This window comes from Pseudorasbora parva, chromosome 13 (genome assembly GCF_024679245.1).
Source record: "Pseudorasbora parva isolate DD20220531a chromosome 13, ASM2467924v1, whole genome shotgun sequence".
In the NCBI taxonomy this organism is placed as follows: domain Eukaryota; kingdom Metazoa; phylum Chordata; class Actinopteri; order Cypriniformes; family Gobionidae; genus Pseudorasbora; species Pseudorasbora parva.
In genome coordinates, this window is record NC_090184.1 from 3,632,852 (window position 1) to 3,657,072 (window position 24,221).

The 24,221-nt window shown below is 37.2% G+C and overlaps 1 protein-coding gene across 1 annotated transcript; it reads right to left on the reverse strand.

The window, feature by feature from the left end:
• Nucleotides 1-1,767: 1,767 nt before the first annotated feature.
• si:dkey-90l8.3 (LIM domain transcription factor LMO4) lies at nucleotides 1,768-13,502 on the reverse strand. Its single transcript, XM_067412440.1, has 5 exons — nucleotides 13,201-13,502; nucleotides 10,186-10,408; nucleotides 6,770-6,866; nucleotides 4,152-4,301; nucleotides 1,768-2,179 (listed from the first exon to the last, which is right to left on the reverse strand). Exons 2-5 carry the CDS (start codon nucleotides 10,398-10,400, stop codon nucleotides 2,171-2,173), a joined length of 471 nt encoding a protein of 156 aa, XP_067268541.1. The 5' UTR covers nucleotides 10,401-10,408; nucleotides 13,201-13,502; the 3' UTR covers nucleotides 1,768-2,170.
• Between the last annotated feature and the right edge of the window lie 10,719 nt (nucleotides 13,503-24,221).

Here is a 24,221-nt window from a genome sequence, read left to right on the forward strand (position 1 = left end):
ACCTTTATTCAAATATTATTAAAAGATTTTGTAAGCATATTGTGTAATGGTGTGTGTTTTATTTGTGATGACTTAGTGAAACATGCCACATAGTGCTATTCTCATGATTTATCACATTTTTTTTTATGTGGTTCAGATACAATACGATTTTGAGTTTCTATTTATTAAACAAATTTCCTTCATTGTATCAAATAAAAAAAAAATATTTCAATGAACTCACAATTATAAGGCAACCAGGTTACTTACTTTTTTTAAAGTTAAACCAACAATATTTTTTTTACAGCCTGCAGGCTTCACATTTAAGACCTTTTTAGGACCTATTAGAGAACATTGAAGGAATAAAGTGATGGGAACAGAACATGTCGATATTTCTAAAATAAATTTTGTTAAAGTGATTTTATGATTAAAACAAGAACAAATATTTGAATACGGTTGATTTTTATGAACCCATTGGGTGATACAAGTCATTTGCATACCCAATGACAGATATTTGTTCTTGTTTTAAGCATAAATTTCCTTAATTTCTCAGAAAACAAGACTTAATTTCTTCATTCCGCATGTCAAGTAAATGTCTCTTGATTTAAGGATGTTTTGAATTAGCATTGGAAAACAGTGGAGTGCATGCAATTCAATATTGCGATTAAACGTAGGGCCCTATAATATATATATATTGTTTTGAGTTTTCTTTAATTATTCCAATTTTTCTGAAGACTCGATGGCTTTATATGAAGAATGAAAGTCTTATGGGTTTGGAATGACATTAGGGCGAGTTAATGATGACAGGATGGTTTTTGGGTGACCTGTCCCTTTAAATGATCTGACCTACTTCTGATTTATTCATCTAAAATATGACAAATTCTGTGACATTCCTCATTATACAGTAAATTCCATTTTTTCTGCATCACAAAAATCATAGGGTACTAATTTAATGCCATGATAGTGAATTTAAGACTTTCTGTTCCGATTTAGACATTAATGCCTTAAATTGTGGATGGTCAGATTACCTGCTGAAACCCTGTTAATGCACTTTTCAGGTGTTGAGGTGCGATCCCATTTGTCGCTCAGTGAAGTCCAGTCATTTCAATAGCAATAGTCATTTCTGTGTGAATTCACGCATATTCTTTGCCTTCACCAACAGAAAGCCTCTTGGTTTTAAAGCGATTTCTGCGTGATCGGTGCTATACATAATTCATATTTTTCAGACCTGGAGGACAAACCATCCTCAGAACTGCAGCACGGGACTTTTAGCTTTCCATCTCAAAAAGAAGAAAAACAATATGAGACCAAAACGGGCCTTGTGATCCATATCCAGGACCTTCTGCAGTATTTCAGTCAGTAAAAACAGCGGGGCGTTCGTGAAAAACACTTAAAGTGCCTTAAAACAGTGATATTAAAAGATCAAATTCAGTATGCAGCTTATTGAGGATGCATATGCAGGCGAGCAGATGAGCACAGAATATGAACACAACCCGCCGAATGGTTAGGCCTTTTCTTTGGGAAAACCTTTCAAGGGAAACTGCATAGTCTAGGTTCATCTGTATATAGTATGCATCATCAATAAGGTATATATTGAATTTGGTCTTCTAATATCATTAGTACTTGGTTAAAATGACTGGTGGGCAAAGGAGGAAAGCCTGGTTTTACCCTTCAATAAGGATGTGAAAAAGAGCTTTTTGACCCTTTCAAAGGGGGAAGTGTGAAGAAAACAAAGCAAAATAATAACATTTCTTTTCAGCTGACATCACCAGTCTTACTTTCCATCCTTCCTCCATTTTAGATTGTAATAGCATTTCTTTATTTTCCAAAAAGTCCTGCCCAACATTTTTTCCCTTGATGAATATCATGGAAGAAAAATAGGTTGTGAACGCAGTTTCATGTTGACTTAAAAGAAGTGTACATTGCTTTCAGATGAAGCCTTTTCTGTGAGGTTCGATGCGAGACAGACAGGATATCCTGTGAGAAAATAGACTGTTTTCGGGGGGGTGAGAAAGCCACAATATCTCCATCAGAGATACTGCAGTCAGAAACGCAGACACATTTCCATCGCTCTCATCCCGAGCTCGTCCTCCCTCTCAGAGAAAGTCAATGTAGGCTGTGAAACTGTAAGTGCATCATCAGTGTCTGGATGAGAAGGACACTAAATGGAGAGAGGAAGGCGATGGGGAGCCCTTCAGCAAACCTACAAAACACAAGATTTGTTCAAACTGAATGTTCATCCACTATGACACACTTTAATAGTCATTACCAGGGCTTGACATTAACTTTTTTGCTCAGTAGCCACTTGTGGCTGGTGGTTTTCCAAAGTTACTAGACATAAGTTCACATCGATATCAACGAGGACAAACTGCCAAATAGATCATATTAAAAATATCTCATGATTTGGCAGCAGGAACATTAGGTTGCGGTCTCTTTTAGAAGCCTATTTTAGCGATCTGAGCTCATGGTCTGAAGCTCAAGGTGCAGGTGTACTTAGGGCATGTCCAAATCCACTTTTGCTAGTTTAAGGACAGGAAAAGAGGTCAGCACACCAGACGCAAGGTGCTAAAGTGTTGTCCCTCGTCTCTTAATGAGTCATGGGTGTGTTTTGGGTGTAACGTGCAATAAACGAATCAGAATCTCCCTTTCCCTTTAAAAGCCATTTGCACCATTTACATGGACTGAACGCTTCTCCAGAGAGGAATTCTTTTAATTTTAATATTTTAAAATGTGAGTGTGGTGTTGCGCGTCTGTGTGTGTGTAATAAGCAGAGTGTACGCTCGTTGTGCTCCGCCTATAGGCTCATATTACTAATGTACACACTCTTTAAATAACACAGAAATACTGCGCTATTGACTTTAGAGCAGGTTTGGGTTGGTCAGTGGTTTTCAGTTCCTCACAATAGCAATGCCATGCCTGTCAAGTATCCCGTTTTGGCCGGGAAAGTCCCGTATTTTACCCTTCTTTCCCGCAGACCTCCCGTATTAGTATTTTCCCGTAAATCTCCCGTATTTTAACCTGTGTTATTAAAAGATAATTATACCGGAGTAATAAAACTAAAACATTTTCAATCTGAGCTCTGTAATTAGCCTCGCGATAACTGGCATCTACAGTACGGTAGTGGCCGTTGTCGTGAGGTTAGTGTGTGAGGTCAGATGACGAGTGACAACGCGGTGAAAAACAAAACAGAGACGGATGATGGACGTAAGACGGAAGGCACTCCTGCCCCAAAAAAACCAAACCCTCGTGTAAATACCGTGATCAATGGGACAGCGAATTTATTCCGCAGGTGGGGGACAGTCACGCGTTTGGTAAGTTTTGTAACTGCGACTTCAGCATCTCACATCCGCATCATGTGCGACAGCGGAAGATCTTTTAAAGTGACAGTAACCTCTTATAATGACAATGTAAAGAACAAAAGTAATTGCTCACTTAATATGCTCTGCTCTGGACTAAATAACTTCAGTACCTTTAATAAGGATTAATCTATATATAATTCATAACTTATGCAGTGCAAACTGATAACAATTGATGTATATTTCCTACTTGTTAAGTTGTTATACAGGCAGGAAGAGCACAGGTACAAATAAAATGTATTATTATTATGGGTTTATGTGAGGATTTATGGACCATTTCTAGTCCAAACATCTAAAAATTCTTACAATAAGAAGTATTTACTAGACAAGCAAACGTAATTGTCTTGTTTTGGAAAAAATTACTCAAAATTAAGAGTTTTTGCTTAAAATAAGCAAAATAATCTGCCAATAGGGTAAGAAAAATTATCTTCAAACAACATTATTTTGCTTCCTCTTATTTTAAGCAATAACTCTTAATTTTAAGTATTTTTTTCCAAAACAAGACAATAAGTTTTACTTGTCTAGTAAATGTCTCTTAATGTAAGAAAGTTTTGATATTTTGAATAGAAACAAGAAAAAAATACTAAGAAGAGCATTTTTTGCAGTGTGCCCTTTAAGTCTACAATTGAGAAAATGTATAGATTATATGTAAAATTCAGCCTGCCAAAGTGGCCAGTAAGAGTGACTGCGTTACACACCACTACTGAAACACACAGGCATTTGGTGGGCTGGCGAGTGTTAATGTCAAGCCCTGTTATGGCCTACAGACAAAAGACCACCATATTGACCTTAAAGAGTAAAATCAAAGCATGCACTCACTTTCTGGTCGGGTAAGACCGGGTTGCTCTGCAGGTGTGTATTAAGGAGTGCGGCTCCTGGCCGGTCGTGTTCGCAAAATATGGAGCCGTTTACATAGTGGAATCGGTCACCGGGGACCAACTGGTTTCTGCACGTCGCACAGGAGAAGCACTGAAACAGATGAGAGAGGGATGAGTACATTTATCCCTTTTAAGTGCTGAATTATTGACAATGGATTTTATTAAAGTATGCAACTGCCTTGGCTCAGTGCTCACAATGATTTGTTTTAATAATAAGTAAACCATCATGCAACCAAGGTCAGTTCCATTCGAAAACAAAGGAGACTCAACAAGATTATTAGACGAGAACACTGAATGCGAAGCTGTAATTTAGCTAGGCTTTATCCAGAGATGTACTGTACCATACTATTAAGTGACAAAAATAAATGATGATTAACACATTTAATTCAGCTCTAATGAGCATCTGCTATTTAGAAATTCTGCCATTTACTCGCCCTCATGTTGTCCAAACCTGTATGACTTTCCTTCTACTGTGGAACAAAAAACAACATTGCAAAACAAGCTTTTTTTACTTAGTATTTTTGTCATATGCCAAACATCTAAAAATTCTTACATTAAGCAGCATTTACTAGACAAGCAAAAGTTATTGTCTTGTTTTAGGGGAAAATAACTCAAAATTTAGTGAGTTGTTGCTTAAAATGAGAAAAGAGAACTGCATTTGGCATTATGTGCCGCCTGTGAGGCGGTTCCTGTGCGCGCGAGTACAGCGCTTAAAGGAACACGCCACTATTTTTGAAAATAGGCTAATTTTACAACTCCCCAAGAGTTAAAAAGTTGAGTTTTAGCATTTTCTAATCCATTCAGCCGATTTCCGGGTCTGGCGGTAGCACTTTTAGCATAGATCATTGAATCTGATTAGACCGAGAAGAGTTTCAATATTTTTCCTATTTTAAACTTGACTCTTCTGTAGTTACATCGTATACTAAGACCAACGGAAAATGAAAAGTTGAGATTTTCTAGACCGGTATGTCTAGGAACCATTCTCTTCGAAATATGGATTAAAAAACAGTGAAGTTGGAAAATGAGTCTATTTTCTAAAATAGTGGTATGTTCCTTTAAGGATATCACACATATGCATGTGTCCAGTCTACTATCTACCTGGGAATTTTTGAAATATTTATGAGTATTAAAATCATGCCGTTATCACAACCCGTTACAATATGCTTATCACGATATGTACATTTGTGATATTTCGATCAAACGTGGAGCTGTACATGCAACTAACCCCAAACCAAACCATCTCCTAAGCCTATAGTCAGTGTATGTTGTCACTTAATATTACTCAGTACTTAAACGTAAAATTTGACTATAACAAGGACACTTAAAAAAACTAAAGTATAACCCTACATTTAAAAACTGAGTAATAATAATTAACTAGGATTAGGGTTTGGTTTAGGGTTACTTGCATGTAATTATGCAAAATTTGTAGTTATTACTACAGTAACTACATGTAACATGGGGACACTAAAACAAATTCTTACCAAATAAAGTGTAACGACTTTATCGTATGGAGAAAAACATAATATTTGTGTTCCGCAGAAGAGGATTATTCGTTGTTCACTTCAAAATGAAAATCCTGATATTTTACACACACCCATTTCATCCAGGATGTTCATTTCTTTCTTTCTTCAGATGAAAACAAATACATTTTGAGGAAAACATTCCAGGATTTTTCTCCCCATCGCATCCAAAATGTTGAAGGTCCAAATCACTGCAGTTTCAGAGGAAGGGCTTCAGAGGCTCTGCACGATCCCAGACGACGAATAGGGTCTGAGCTAGTCAAATTATATATATATATATATATATATATATATATATATATATATATATATATATATATATATATATATATATATATATATACTTTTTAACCTAAATTGCTCATCTTGCACTGCTCTGCAACGTGCCATGGATTGCGCAATCACGGCGGAAAGTTCATGCTAGACGTAGAGAAGTACCGCCCCAAGCGAACCAGCGAGGACTAATACAAACAGCCTTTACCAAAAAACACTCCATCTTCAACTTCAAAATTGTCCAACATCATTGTTTTACCTTTTTTTGCTAAATCATGTTTATCATAGTCTTGTATTAGGTGTGGTGCTTCTGCCTTCGTCTAGTGTGACATTTATGACGTGATTGCGCAATCACTGACACAGAGCAGAGCAAGATTAGCAATTCAGGTTAATAGGTATATTCATTTAGACTACATTTTTTTACATTTCCGATTGCTTGACTTGATCAGACCCTATTCCTCGTCTGGGATCGTGCAGAGCCTCTGAAGCCCTTCCTCTGAAACTGCAGTGATTTGGACCTTCAATATTTTGATTGCCATTGAAGTCTGAGGAGGAAAATCCTGGAATGTTTTCCTGAAAACAAAAAACAATGTCATTTATTTTCGACTGAAAAAAAAAAAGACATGAATATCTTGGAGGGGTGAGTAAAATATCAGGAAATGTTCATTTTGAAGTGAACTACTCCTTTAATTCAGGGTTTGGAGAGACGTGGGTGAGTAAATGAAAGGGGTTGAACGATCCCTTTACAACGCTTCATGTAACAGACCTTGAGGTGGTAGACGTTGCCCTGTGCCCGCATGACCATTTCACTGGCGGGAATGGACTGACCGCATGCGCTGCAAGCCCCCGTGTGCCCAAACAACCTGGAACACAGGAGGTAGAACAAACACAGTGAACATCCTTCCCAAATTGAATTGCTTTATTCCAGGAGTGCAGAGATGACTTCAGCAGTGTCGACACACTGGCTTAAAGGGTTAATTCACCCAAAAATGAAACTGATGTCATTAACTCCTCACCCTAATGTCGTTCCACACCCGTAAGATCTCCGTTCATCTTCACACACAGTTTAAGATATTTTATATTTAGTCCGAGAGCGTATGCAAGTGTATGCACACTATACTGTCCATGTCCAGAAAGGGAATAAAAACATCATCACAGTAGTCCATATGAGACATCAGTGGGTTAATTAGAGTCTCTTGAAGCATCCAAAATACATTTGGGTCCAAAAATAACAAAAACTACGATTTTATACAGCATTGGCTTCTCTTCCGGGTTTGTTTTCAATCCTCAAATAAAGATTCAAATGGTTATGAATCAGCGTATTGATTCATGATTCAGATCCGAATCAATACACTGATTCATAACCTTCCATTTTGTATTTTGTGTGTGTGTGTGTGTGTGTTGGATTCAGATTGGCGAATCCTGCTCTGAAGTTTGTCTTCTTTTATTCAGCATTGATACAATAAAGTGGTAGTTTCTTATACATACGACTTTCGTCTCTTCAACCATATGGATAACGAACCTGTGGTGTCTTAACAAAAGAGAATTTACTTGGTATCGTCCCTGGCGAATTTCCAGGGTGGCGTAATCGCTGAATTAAATCTCTAACTCTCCCTTTGTACTGCCACACTTGCATACACTCTCGGACTAAATATAAAATATCTTAAACTGTGTGTGAAGATGAACGGAGGTCTTACGGGTGTGGAACGACATTAGGGGGAGGAGTTAATGACAGACATTTTATTTTTGGGTGAACTAACCCTTTAACGTTAAACGAGAGTGTGTGACGCATCTACGACAGCACACGGCGTCTCTGATGATCTCCGTGGGAGAGAATGCATCTGCAGAGATCATCAACACCCGGTGGATGCAAATGAGACCAATGCAAATCAACACAAGAACAAAATGCTTGTCAGCATAGCACGACAACTACAGCTTCAGACAACTTTTGAATTGCAAATGACGGTGGAGACTCTTGCCTCAAACGGTCTCATTATCGACTTGCGTCTTTGTTATAATGATTAAGATTTTTGGTCACTACTAACTGTGGAGGTGAAAAAAAATACGGCTCTATGAGATAAAAGCCTTTTTCACACTCATTATTAGTTGTTAAAACTGCATGGTATTTCAAGAGTGCAAGATGAGTTTTGCCGTTTGTAAATTTTGCAAAGTACCCGGTGAATTTATGGTTTAGTTAGCATTTGAATAATATATAAGTAGCATTTTTATGCTTGATCGGTGAAATTAGATTCTATTAGGCAAGTTATTTTCAACCTTGTTACTAAGATTATGTCTAAACACCCTGGTTTCTGTGATCTTGTGTTTATAGCAATAACCAAAACATCAAATTTAAACAGACAATACAATTAATCAGACTTACACAATTAAAAAAAAAAATTACATTAAAATGGAAACACTGCAAATTAAGCCTAAATCACACTATAACGCTGTAGGATCCGCTGGTACGGGACCAAACGCTGGTTTGCAATAAGTGAGAAATCTATTTAAAAGATCCCAATAAAAATAAAAATGTGTTTGTTCACAAAAACTTGGGTAACGGTGGAATAGTTGGGATAAATAAATAAATACTATGCTTTGGAAAATGTCCAAATGGAGTTACAGCGTGCTTTGGGCTTCATTTGCAGCCCTGTCACTCGTATCCATGTCTACTCTTATTATTTACTGTGTTAGTCTGATTACTTCTTGTATTTTTTGTTTAAATTTGAGGTTTTGTTTATTGCTAAAAACACAAGATCGCAGAAACCAGGGATAAATACTGTTTTTTGGTAAAAAAAAAAAAAAAAAAAAAAATTATATATATATATATATATATATATATATATATATATATATATATATATATATATATATATATATATATATATATAAAATTAATTGAATGCATTTTTGGTAACACTTTACTTAAAGCCTTTATGTATAATGCATTATAAAAGTATTTATAATGCATGTTATATTTTCATAAATAACTTTCCAAAGTTAAAATGCATTGTAATATTTACAGATTCCTTGTTACAGCAGAAATTGGATATTTGCTGCATGTTTTAATACTTTCTAAAAGCGTAATAATGAATAGACAAGTATTATAATGTTTTATAACAGTCTTTACTTATTTATGAGACAATACATTGCATTGCATATTTAATGCATTAATAAACTTTTATAAAGCATCATATATAAAAGCAGTGTTACTGCTTTTTTAGTGATTAAAATTAGTTAATAATTAAAGAGATGTTACGTTAACACTGTCTTAAAGCCTCTATGCATAATGCATTATAAACAGTATTAATAATGTGCATAAGAATGCATGATATCTTCTCATAAATAAATAACTAAAGTTAAAATGCAAATTCCATGTTACACCTGAAACTGCTTGATTGTAATGTTTTAAAGCATTATAGTCTCTAAGGGTGCAAGTATTATAAGTGTGGTGCATTATAAGATACATAAAGCTTTTATAATGCATTAATTATGCCTTAAAGGGTTAGTTCACCCAAAAATGAAATGTCTGTCATTAACTCCTCCCCCTAATGTCGTTCCACACCCGTAAGATCTCCGTTCATCTTCACACACAGTTTAAGATATTTTATATTTAGTCTGAGAGCGTATGCAAGTGTATGCACACTATAATGTCCATGTCCAGAAAGGGAATAAAAATCAGCGTATTGATTCGGATCACGTGTCAAACTGCTGAAATCACGTGACATTGGCGATCTGAATCAATCCGGTGATTCATAACCTTTCACATCTTTATTTGAGGATTTAAAACAAACCCCGAAGAGAAGCCAATGCTGAATAAAGTCGTAGTTTTTGTTATTTTTGGACCCAAATGTATTTCCGATGCTTCAAGAGACTCTAATTAACCCACTGATGTCTCATATGGACTACTGTGATGATGTTTTTATTCCCTTTCTGGTCATGGACAGTATAGTGTGCATACACTTGCATACGCTCTCGGACTAAATATAAAATATCTTAAACTGTGTGTGAAGATGAACGGAGGTCTTACGGGTGTGGAACAACATTAGGGTGAGGAGTTAATGACAGACATTTCATTGTTGGGTGAACTAACCCTTTATAGTAAAGTGTTCCCAGATTTACTACAATAAATTGACCATCAGATTATGTCAGTATGATTAATTGCTGGATTAAAAAGGTCATGACCTGATGTAGTCTGTCCTGCAGAGGATCATTCCTCCTTTGCTGTAGCAGGTGGATCCGATCTCTCCCAGCTGAGCCTGACAGCACGAGCACTTTAGGCAGCGAGTGTGCCAATATCGCTCCATGGAGAAGAGCAGGAAGCGGTCCGCGATTCGACCCCCACAGCCAGCACACGACCTGGACACGCACGCACCGCCCGAAACCTGGCTGTTCACCATAGCCCCGGCTGAAGGAGGCAAAGCACAAGACTATAACCAACACCTGTACGGGGTGCAAATCAGTTGTTTTGATATGAGGAATTATTTTGATTGAATTGACCATGGGCGTCAGAACCATTGTGTGTGTGTGTGTGTGTGTGTGTGTGTGTGAGTGTGTGTGTGTGTGTGGGACAAGACTGCTGGAGCTGCTCAGCTGCGACCTGGACGAGGAGCAGGTATGAATTAATAAATGAGCCTGTGCACACTGAAAAAGTGTGTGTATTGGGTGTCTTTAACTTTCAGTCACAAAAACTGTTTGGCATGGGTGTCAGAACCGTTGCGTGTGTGTGGGACAAGACCCCCCACGTTTTACGACCAATGATATTGGAGCCACTCACTTTTATCGTCTCTAATTCAGCACATGTCTGTTTACCTGCCCCTAACTGAGAAACACGTATTACTAAAAACGTTACACGCTTTATTTCTACTTGTCTAATATTTTCTCAATTTTTATAACAAAAAAAAAAGCCTTTCCAATCTGCTACGGTGTTCTGTGAAGCGTACAGACTTCACCATCAGCTCGGTTTTCTGTTCAGAAAAGCTTTTAACTGTTATGTGTTGGCTGATTGTTTGTATTATTCTATCTTTTTATTCATTTTTTTGCTATTTTTTCCATTGTTGCACTTTGAGATTCTTCTGAATGAAAAGTGCACAATAAATAAAATCTATTATTATTATTATTGTTATTATACATGATGGGAAAAGGGAGTAGAGCGAGTGTGGCAAAAGGCAGATCCTAACCTCTGGTTGATTTGCCTCAAAACTTAAATGACATGCGTCTTAACCCTACACCATAGCCATGGTAAATAACTCAGTGATTTCCATAATTTTGTCTGTTACAATTGTTTAGTAAACAGCGGTATATTTGTATTTAATGTAAATGGCATCTAACGTTACTCCAGTAAAAAAAAATCTGAGAGAGAGGACCCACCCACTTTTAATTCTCTTCCGACGCCCATGGATGTGACGGGAACAGGGCCAGAACCACCGCAGACTCTGAGGGGGCTTTCACACTAGCACTTTTGGTGCGCACCCGGGTTCGATTGGCATCAGAGTTCGGTTGGTTTGGATGATGGGAACGCGGTCTTCCGAACTCGGGTGCAAATCCGCAAACCGTACCTGAGTCCGCTTAAAAAGGTGGTCTAGGAATTGGTTCATGTTGACTCTGGTATGGTTCACTACTGATGTGAACACAATCGTACTAAATCGCAGAAAGTAAACCGCTATTAATGATAAAAATGTGTGTTTTGTGTTCGTTTCACTCATTTACCTGACGACCGTCTCTGACATACTGCAAGCAGAGAGCTGTAGATCTCATTTCTGCTCGTCTTCAGCGTTCTTTACAGCATTCGCAGTGCATTCGCAGCAGATAGACGCAAGTGCCATTACGTACTGAAGCTTTGGTAACAAAACCAACGGGTCAAAAACAAAAATATAAAAGTGACGGGAGCAACCCTATGCATTTCGGGAAGTGGGGGTCAATTGAAATCGGGTTCGGTCCAGGCAAGAGTGAAAGCACCCTAAAAGTCAACATTTCCCTCACAATACTCAACACAGTGGGTTTCCCTCAATAGGAGATCTTAAATATTTGTTGTCTGTGATGCTAAATAAACACGCGATGCACGAGCAGCATAATCCTTCAGTACAGCTAAACCACACAGTTACTGTACACTGCACCAACATTAATATAGAGCATAATGGGGATATTCTATATGTTCGAACCAAATCACTTTCATGAAATGCATTACATTTGCATTAAAAAATGAGTTGAAATCGATTTAAGACAATAGAAATAGTTGCTTCCTTTGACAAAAATATTACTTTTTGTCTGTCTGCATCTCATGACAAGTTACTGTGAAAAAAAAGACATTTTATATCCAAGCATCTCAAATCCAGTACCATGCGATAAAATGCATTATATTCTCCATAATCAAACAATAGACTTAAACAATAAAACTTAAAAAGGGCAGACAAATTACATTACAAAACGAGTGTCAGCGAGATGAAACAAATATTTATACAAAATATATTTATTAAATACACACACACATACATACATTTATATTTATATGTATATCATTTATATATATATATATGTATATATAAATTAAATATGTGTATGCATTTATATATATATATATATATATATATATATATATATATATATATATATATATATATATAATATGTTTATACGTTTGTAAAAAAAATATGTTAAAATTCATACATAAATACGTATAAAGATATAACAAAATATACAAAATATTTATACATTTATAAAACATGTTTATATGATTATATTTATATTTAATTTGATATTATTATTTGTATGTTTGCATTATATATATATATATGTGTGTATATGTGCATATAAATAAATATATTTTATATAAATACACAAACATATTTTATTTATATATATATATATATATATATATATATATATGTGTGTGTGTGTGTGTGTGTGTGTGTGTAATGCATACATACAAATAATAATATACAATTAAATAAAATACTGTTTGTTTTTTTGTTTTTATCCATCCAACTAACTTATACGCCGTAAGATATGTAATGCAGTGAACACGGAACAAGAAGAGTTAACTTATAAACACAACATGCGCTGATGAATCCTGTGGATTTTAAACTTCAATTTCTCAGCTCATACACTGCATGACTGCAACTTCGTCAACTTAAATTAAATACTGCAAATTAATATATCCGCTCAGTTTGGCGCATGTGCACATAAAGAAGGGCGACTCACCTCGATGAGCTTCAGACCCCTGAGCTCACACACACTTTATCAGTGTAAAGTTATCCGCCGCGGGACCTCGCGCTCGTGTGACTGTCCTCGTCCTCCTCCTCCTCACGCGCACATTGCCATCTAATTAAGGTCGCTTTGTTAGAAGGGGAATTAACCGCGTGTGCGAAAGTTACTGACTCCGGTGCACCGAGCGGCAGACAGACAGCAGTCCAAAACAAGAGCGCGCGTTATTCCGTGAGCGACTTCATGAAGCAGAGCCGCGTCGCGTGAAGCTCAACGACTGATCGGAGCCGCCGCGGGGCTTTTTTTTTATCGCTGGCGTGACGTAACAGAGCAGAATACGTCACCTTGATAGGGTTGATTATTTAGGGGCGTGGCATAGCCTAATAAATATTTGTCTGTCACATGTCTACGGAAACTCTGAACACCTATCCCTTAAAATGCATCTTTATTCTCATATGAAACAGATAGATATTATAAACGAGGGATTTATCAATAAACCTAATGAAAGTTCACTGTAATTAAGTAAACACTAAAACACTTAATATTTAACAATTTTTGATCTGACTGTTGTATAGAACTGAGATGGATGATGATTTTTGTTTTTATTGAGCAAAATTACAAATTAACACAACAGTATCTTATACATGGTAAGAGATCAATGGCACACATACACATGCAGAAAAGAGAACAACAGCAAAACAAGTAAGAAAATAGTAATACAGTTGTAGTAGAATTAGTAATTATACTACTAATAATGACAATATTAATAGTAGTAGTTGTAACAACAATAATATACATAATAGTAATATCTATATAATAGTAATAGTGTTTTTTTTAATTATTATTATTATTTTTTTTTTTAATTGCAGAAATGCTTTTTAGGTGAAATTAACTATTTAAAGGGTTAGTTCACCCAAAAATTCAAATGACCCCATGATTTACTCATCCTCAAGCCATGCATCCTAGGTGTAGGCTATATGACTTTATTCTTTCAGACGAATACAATCACAGATATTGAAAAAAATCCTGGCTCTTCAAAGCTTTATAATGGTTGTGAATGGCTGTTTCTGTTTTGAAGTCCATCAAATGTATCTATCCATCATCAAAGTGCATCTATCCATCATAAAAAAGCATCTATCCATCATCAAAGTGCATCTATCCATCATAAAAGTGCATCTATTCCAGAGGTGGTAAAAGTACTCAAAAGTTATACTCGAGTGAAAGTATATATACCTAAATAAAAAAATACTCCAGTAAAAGTAGAAAGTCCTCCATTCAAACATCACTTGAGTAAAAGTACAAAAGTATCAGATTTAAAACGTACTCAAGTACCGAAAGTAAAAAGTAAATATTCAAATTAACTGTAAATATCAATAATTAAGCAGATAAAATCTTTTGGGACTGATCTGCAATGCTTTAATTGAACAAATGATAAGATTAGATACTGCAATTAAGAATTTGTTAGATTTGCAATTAATAAGAGACAATGAAGCACCTTAACGCAGTATAGGGGTTAAACTTAACATAGACACGTTCCATAACATTAGCTCCATAAAACAGATGAGGAGCAAGATACTATTAACTAATTCAACATTAATTCAAAAGCCATAACCACAATGACATATTACTCAACAATTAGATAATAGTCATGTGCCTCAACAAGTAAAGTCATAATATAATTTTGCCAATTGTTATGATTAATGATGAATTAAACAGACAACTGAGAGTCGGAATGCATGGCTTTGAATAGCCTACATGAATTTACATTATTAGTTAATGTAATATGTTATTAGGGAATTAATGATGTCAATAGCAATTCATATATTACTTAATCTATTAATCATATAGAATGTTCATTAGTTGCTGATGCAGTAATCATTAATAAATGGTTTAGTTCTTCATTAGTAATACATTAACTTATGATTATCTGTGCATTAGTTAGGCATGAATTATAATAGTGCACCTGTATCGTAAAATGTTACTGATGTTTTCATAGTAAATTGTGTGCCGCAAAATAAAAAAGTTGGGGAAACACTGAGCTAACGTTAGTGTGGCAAACCTGACTTGTCAGCTTTTCTAAGTCTATACCCGACTGGATCATCCATGAATGACCAGACCGGTTTGGAAATCAAGTGTGATAAATACTTAATACTTGGAGCGGGCATGGGGAAATGTATTGGAGTAAAAAGTAAACTTTGCCTTTAATATTGTAGTGGAGTAAGAGTAAAAGTAGATGCAAATAAAATATACTCAAGTAAAGTACAGATCCCCGAAAAAAATACTTAAGTAAAGTATCAAAGTATTTTTACTTGATTACTTACCACCCCTGATCTATTCATCATAAAAGTGCATCTATCCATCATCAAAGTGCATCTATCCATCATCAAAGTGCATCTATCCATCATAAAAGTGCATCTATTCATCATAAAAGTGCATCTATCCATCATCAAAGTGAATCCATTCATAATAAAAGTGCATCTATTCATCATAAAAGAGTATCCATCCATCATAAAAAAGCATCTATCCATCATCAAAGTGCATCTATCCATCATAAAAGCGTTTGTGTGAAAAAAGATATCCATATTTAAAACTTTACAAACTGTGATCTCTAACTTCCACTAACATTCACACACCTAGATGGCTTGAGGGAGAGTAAATCATGGGCTTATTTTAACTATCCCTTATGATCTCTCTACAACAGAACTGAATCAACATTGAACTTTAGCTGGACAACAGCCAAAATGCATTAGTTTCCTGTTGTCACTGAAAAAGGTATTGTACAAAGCCGCGCCATATAGCGAAATAAAAGTGTGTTGACTTTTGACTTAGACCAAAGTTGCTTGCATATAGTAGAGTATTCTCCCTGAGGACAAACTCACATAAAGCTCAAGTTGAAAAACTCATTCTGAAAATGCAAAGCATCGGTTGAATCGGGAAGTTCGCCTCGTTTTTTGGACTCAGTTCTTTTTTTCTTATTTCAAAAATATATTATTTTACGTCAGGGCGTTTTACGTTAGGCCCTATCATATGTTCCTTAGCTGAGATTCTAAAACAGTAATATTCTTTTAATGTATTAATATTAAAATTATTTTTTATATTAAGTCATCCGGCACCCTTGAGAACCAGTAGGCTAAATCAATTACGTTTTATTAATAAAGGTGTTTACAGTAATTTCATGCGTCCTTATTGCAGTCATGATTAATCTCAAAAACATAAAGTCGTTTAGAACCCGAATATAATTTGCTTAACACGTTGTGCCAACATGCTATTTATTAAAACCAACTCTGCTAATAAAACAATCAAGTTTTGCAACATATTAAAGTATCCTTTACTTAATCGCCCCATCGATCATCATTAGGCCTATTGACTCCCAAATCTTCAGATTAGGATTATATAAAAGAACGATTTAAAAACATGAGCTCTACTCTTCACAGAAGACAGCAAGAGGGTCATATTTAATTGTTTATTATGGTTTTGCACCTATGTGTTCTTGTGAGCACCACTAGATGTCAGTATTGTCTGAGTTTAAATACCTATTCTGTGCCCTGAAAGTGTACTGTTTCTGTGAAAAAAAGTAGGCCTACATAGCCTAGCCTACTTTTGCGTGTGTATGAGAAGAGTGGTCACACTACTTCGTCTTGCTCTGTCGCTATAGTTAGGCCTATGTGTTTCCTGTCACTGTTTAAACTGCCCTGTCAATCTTGTCGAAGTTAAAATCCTCCACATTTAATTTAATTTAATTTAATCTCTTACTGTTTCATATGTTATATAATATAGATATTAGCCTACTACAGTGATATTGATCTGTTGAAAGTACCTGTTGATGCTTTTACACTCAATCACCTAAACCTCGAGCACATCGGCCATATTTGTAGTTTTTGAACCCTTTTCTTTTATCCGTGTGCTTGGTGCGTTTAAGTCCTCCTGGGATGTCGGTATTCACGAGGTGAGAAGTCGTGTTAACGCTGCCTTCACGTGCTATCGGAAGTTTTCCTACTTCCCACTTCAGAAGTCGTGAGCTTGTTGTGTTCAGGCGCTTTGTTGTCGGGAAGAATGGAGGACGCCAGGTTCATACTTTTGTGCGTCTTTGGAAAATATTATTTTAACACTATAACCATTTCAGTCATTTCAGAAAATCATAGACTCACTGGCAAACACTAGCAGCACAACACGAAAGCATATTGTTTATAATCACATTCACAATAAAGGCATAATAGACAATAAAGGCAGCTTAAAGACTAAAATGGCAATAGTTTTCAGCCATACCTGATCCTATTGTATAGCTACTTTTACCACACTATCTAGATAGTCAGCTTGCTCACTATTCTGGAATGATGGTCAAATAGATGCGATTTTCGATTGGTTTAAAATACACAATATATGCTTCAAATGATTATTAATTTATGTGTACTACTCTAACAACAAGACAAGACAATGAAATTGTTGTGGAAAAAACTAATAAAACACCTGCCACAGCAGAAATTCGTCTCCCATCCGCCATTTTTAACGTTTATGTCACGCCCATCTCGGGAACTTGGGTATCAATATTATTTCCGAACTTCCCAGTGGTAAACACGACACCAGAGGGCGTTCATGTGCAATTTTTACCTCGGAAACTCGTATTTACTCTAATTCCGATAGCACGTGAAGGCAGCATGAATATATGATTTCAACATACTATGATTTGTGACACACCAATTCTGATTTTTAAAGGTGCCCTAGAATGAAATTAATTTGAATTAACCTTGCCATGGTGAAATAATAAGAGTTCAGAACATGGACATCACATACTGTGAGTCCCAAACATCATTGCCTCCTACTTCTTATGTAAATCTCGTGAATCCATTACGCAACGGAAAAAAAGTGATTCTCAACATAAAGCCCAACCATGACGCAAACGTTGGGGATCATTTATATGCACACCCCCAACATTTGCATCTAACCAAACATGTGCATTGTCAGGCGGAAATGCGCAAATCATCAAACCAAGCTACTCGCATGGACACACTAATGTTCCAGGCTGTTCAGGAGACCTGAGGACTTTACATATCCTTCCCACAGATAAAAAATGTCAACAGTCATGGTTGATGTTTATAATCCGATACCACAACAATTTAATTCAAGATCGTTCGTTTGTTCGGCCGATTTCAAGCAAGCTTCGCTCAGCGTCTTAAACTGAAGAAAGTGGCGACTGTATTCCTGCAAGCAGTAAGTAGCGATTTATCCACTTATTGACTGTTTAAACAATTTCTGATTAAATTGAAAGTTTCTTAGAGAGACAGCATTGTCTAGATGACCCAAGATGCTAGTACAGTAACTATAGGAAACTCCAAGAACCATACAAAACTAAATAGTGTGTCTAATGACAAAGGGTAATATTATTACAAAATACATCCGTGGATACTTTGCTTAGATCATTCACTCGATCCTTCTAGCAAACGTCACCTTTTCCACCATATAAGTTAAAACGACAGTCATTTGACAAGGCTATTCATTTTGTAAAAATATATTAGGCTATATATTTATATTTTTGATAACTGAAGTATGGTGTTTCCCATGATGTTTTAGCCTATTTGTATTTCAGATTAGGCTACATCACAGTCACTGCGTAACGTTAGCCTACATTGTGACTACGTGACTAATGCAATATCCTAATAATGTTTTCAGATCGTCAGTGAGCGAGAGAGTGAGCTTGTGCATATGGTTGCCAGATTGGACATGTTTAGATAAAAACCGGAGTGTATAAGGGTTTCTTTTCACAGAAAAGCTCTGATCTGAAAACACCAAATAAACAAGTAAGCTGCATTTTATCAATCTCTGTTTGAGATGCTTTGCTTAAAGTGTCATTCAGTCGGTTTGTGTTGTGTCAGGATGGTCAGGACTCACAAGTGGCTTTACTCAACTGCTGTGAGCTGTGAGTGGCTGAAATAAGCCAATCAAAGCAGAGCTCAAAATTAATTTTCATGACTCTTCCAAACAAGGCAAAAACAGAGCATCACATCCTAGGGACAATTTATAGGGTTGTAAATGGACCTGCAAAACTGTATCTGGACATTTTTTTTTCCTTAAATAAGCCACATACCCTCATTGTAGATATCAGAGAACAATTTAACATCGTTCAAATCATTCTAGGGCACCTTTAAATAATACTATTTATGATAAATTGGGACGCAGTGCTGGTTTTTCAACCACTCGAAGTAAATCAGTTTGTCATCTCCCAGTAGATTTTTAATGTTAATATTATTTGACAAACATTGTTAAACATTTTTTCTTTCCAATTTTTGAATTACTTTTACAGCTTCACCAAGTCTTCATTTATCCAGATGTAAGATTATATAATATCGTTTTTCCTGTTTAAGGATAGGCCTATCAATATGCTAACTAACCTGACGATTCTTGATTTATTTATTGTGGTACATATTAAATGTGTGAGCTAGCCTGTAAACCTGCGGCCTTATGTTCTGGTTTCCGACATACTTCCAGTTCCTCTGTCAGATCTGTGCTGAAACTCACATCTCGCTGTTAGTCGATCTGCACCAGACCTGGATCTTCCTCTTTCACTCTGGCACCCAAAACCATTTTGATCTGACTAATCAGAAAGGTTTTTTTTCTTCTTAAACATTAACTTATTTTAGCCCTATTTCAGTTAGTTGTCAAGGCAACATTTCTAATTTTCTAAAAAAAATTGTGTAATATTTCTGTTGTTAACACAGCTGAGTATGTCTGAGTATGTACTACATTTGAATTTGTGACTGTTAAAGTACGTCCTATGTCCACTTTATTTCTTTATTATCTGTCAAAATAACGGAAATCACTTTGAAATAGTACCACGCAATTCTGAAGTTAATGAACACTATTGATTAAGGCAATGTTTGTTAAAAATATATAATAAAATTATCCGTATTTTTAACTTTATAAACTATAATCACTGGCTTCTGGTAATGGCCATATGCGAGTATATAGTAGGGAAGTATTCAATTTTGGACACAGGATTAATTTCAATTAAGTATTTTTTGGGTTAATTTTTACGATAATTTTAGTTAATAACACTGGGCCAGTTTAGAGAGTCCCATATTTATTTTTTAAATGGAATATTGTAGACATTGTAGAAAACATAGCATGAATAGAAAACAAAGCGGCTCATATAAAAACATTTAGTTTGACCACCTGAGGTGGATGAACAACATTTTCTAAAACTCTTATTGTGGGGAAAAAAGTGCACTTTTAGGAGTTTCAAGCTCGGATGTTAACTATTCATGGGAAGTGCTGCTAATGTGAATCCTTTCCTGCGTCACATGACACTAAAACCCAAAGGTCCCTCCCCGGCTGTTTAATGTCATGAATTGTGCTACTATTGCGTCTTTTCTCTTTGTTTGGAGATTGTTGTTGTCAGGGTACATATCTTAAAGTTTACAATGCTTCTAAGAACAGTCTCTATCAATTACACCGACTTGGCACACAAGTTCCTTTGGGGAAATGTGAGGCCCCTAAAGCAAACAGCTCAGGCACATTTTACATCACTGATGACGTCGGCAATCCAGACAGGCTAGTGTCCATGGCGATGGCAAGCACAAACCTTAATTTATTAAAAAACATATTTTTATAACATGCTTAAAATTCATTTTCCATGTCCTGAATAGAAACCTCTAAATATTGTTAAGATTGTTAATGTTTCAACTGTTTTTCACGACTGACGCGGTGACCTCAACATACTATACCTTCTAAGTAAGCAAGTGTTTGCAGACTGAAAGTCCCCATGAAATCAAAATGGAAGTTTTTTGGCTTTTAGTATAAATATGTTACTCTTATAAGCTAGTGTGCTCAAAACAATGACACAATTCACATTTTGAAGATATAAGCGTTTAAAACTTACAGTCTCTCATTTGGATATGGATTAATGATATTGATGACATCACTTTGCACTTCAGCTTCTCATCAGATTTTCTGTCCAAGTCAAGTCCCCTTTATTATATAGCGCTTTTACAATGCTGACTGTTTCAAAGCAGCTTCACAGTGTTAACTGGAAAATAATGCAAGAGAATCTGATTCGGCTGTACAGCCGCTCTGGAGAAAACGGTGAAGTTATCAGCTCATGTCAATGATCATATAGGGTCAATGAGGGCAGATCGGTAATATCGTTGAAATTTAAGTGTCCCCAACAGAGCAAACCAAAAGCCAAAGGCGACGGTGGGAAGAACCAAAACTCCTTCAGGACCAGAATGGAGGAAAAAACATTTGGAGAAACCAGGCTCAGCTCTGCTCTGGCCGACGAACAAACAGTCTGTGATTACGATTCTGGCAACATTACAGGTCAGAAGTCATATTAGATCAATAGATATTCGTAAGATTATTCGAAAGATTGGAGTGGTCACGCCGGAGACGGGTTTAATGAGGATGTCGTGTCGATGCGGCATCTACAGGGGGAGTTTAATTGACACGCAGATATTTCAGGGAAGCATTTGTCATGTCCAGGTGCAGGTCCATAATCTGGTTTACTACTAGTTATCCAATTTTTTATATCAGCTATGCATTCTGTTAATCTTGTGAATTGGTAAGTTTCGTCAGGGCGTGAAGAAATATAGAGCTGAGTGGTGTGACATCTCTTCATTTACTTCTTTCTTCTTTTAAGACCGCAGTTTTCTTTACGGTCTTTCTGTCCAATCAACTGCTCTCTAGAATCTGAAGCCCCGCCCCCTACATTATAAACAGACGCTAGAGCTGTGACTGAAATCGATCATATGTTCACAGATTTACTATCAGTGCACAGTGCACTATATAGGGGATAGGGAACGATCAGACAGTGCACTATATAGGGGATAGGGAACGATCAGACAGTGCTCTATATAGGGGATAGGGAACGATCAGACAGTGCTCTATATAGGGGATAGGGAACGATCAGACAGTGCACTATATAGGGGATAGGGAACGATCAGACAGTGCACTATATAGGGGATAGGGAACGATCAGACAGTGCTCTATATAGGGGATAGGGAACGATCAGACAGTGCTCTATATAGGGGATAGGGAACGATCAGACAGTGCTCTATATAGGGGATAGGGAACGATCAGTCAGTGCACTATATAGGCGATAGGGAACGATCAGACAGTGCACTATATAGGGGATAGGGGACGATCAGACAGTGCACTATATAGGGGATAGGGGACGATCAGACAGTGCACTATATAGGGTATAGGGAACGATCAGACAGTGCTCTATATAGGGGATAGGGAACGATCAGACAGTGCACTATATAGGGGATAGGGAATGATCAGACAGTGAACTATATAGGGGATAGGGAATGATCAGACAGTGCACTATATAGGGGATAGGGAACGATCAGACAGTGCACTATATAGGGGATAGGGAATGATCAGACAGTGCACTATATAGGGGATAGGGAACGATCAGACAGTGCACTATATAGGGGATAGGGAACGATCAGACAGTGCTCTATATAGGGGATAGGGAACGATCAGACAGTGCACTATATAGGGGATAGGGAACGATCAGAGAGTGCTCTATATAGGGGATAGGGAATGATCAGACAGTGCACTATATAGGGGATAGGGAACGATCAGACAGTGCTCTATATAGGGGATAGGGAAATATCAGACAGTGCACTATATAGGGGATAGGGAACGATCAGACAGTGCACTATATAGGGGATAGGGAACGATCAGACAGTGCGCTTTATAGGGGATAGGGAACGATCAGACAGTGCGCTATATAGGGGATAGGGAACGATCAGACAGTGCTCTATATAGGGGATAGGGAACGATCTGACAGTGCTCTATATAGGGGATAGGGAACGATCTGACAGTGCTCTATATAGGGGATAGGGAACGATCAGACAGTGCACTCTATAGGGGATAGGGAACGATTAGACAGTGCACTATATAGGGGATAGGGAACGATCAGACAGTGCGCTATATAGGGGATAGGGAACGATCAGACAGTGCTCTATATAGGGGATAGGGAACGATCAGACAGTGCACTATATAGGGGATAGGGAACGATCAGACAGTTCACTATATAGGGGACAGGGAACGATCAGACAGTGCTCTATATAGGGGATAGGGAACGATCAGACAGTGCACTATATAGGGGATAGGGAACGATCAGACAGTGCACTATATAGGGGATAGGGAACGATCAGACAGTGCACTATATAGGGGATAGGGAACGATCAGACAGTGCGTTTTATAGGGGATAGGGAACGATCAGACAGTGCGCTATATAGGGGATAGGGAACGATCAGACAGTGCGCTATATAGGGGATAGGGAACGATCAGACAGTGCGCTATATAGGGGATAGGGAACGATCAGACAGTGCAGTGCGCTATATAGGGGATAGGGAACGATCAGACAGTGCAGTGCTCTATATAGGGGATAGGGAACGATCAAACAGTGCTCTATATAGGGGATAGGGAACGATCAGACAGTGTCCTATATAGGGGATAGGGAACGATCAGACAGTGCTCTATATAGGGGATAGGGAACGATCAGACAGTGCTCTATATAGGGGATAGGGAACGATCAGACAGTGCTCTATATAGGGGATAGGGGACGATCAGACAGTGCACTACATAGGGGATAGGGAACGATCAGACAGTGCTCTATATAGGGGATAGGGAACAATCAGACAGTGCACTATACAGGGGATAGGGAACGATCAGACAGTGCTCTATATAGGGGATAGGGAACGATCAGACAGTGCACTATATAGGGGATAGGGAACGATCAGACAGTGCTCTATGTAGGGGATAGGGAACGATCAGACAGTGCACTATATAGGGGATAGGGAACGATCAGACAGTGCTCTATATAGGGGATAGGGAACGATCAGACAGTGCACTATATAGGGGATAGGGAACGATCAGACAGTGCACTATATAGGGGATAGGGAACGATCAGACAGTGCTCTATATAGGGGATAGGGAACGATCAGACAGTGCACTGTATAGGGGATAGGGAACGATCAGACAGTGCACTATATAGGGGATAGGGAACGATCAGA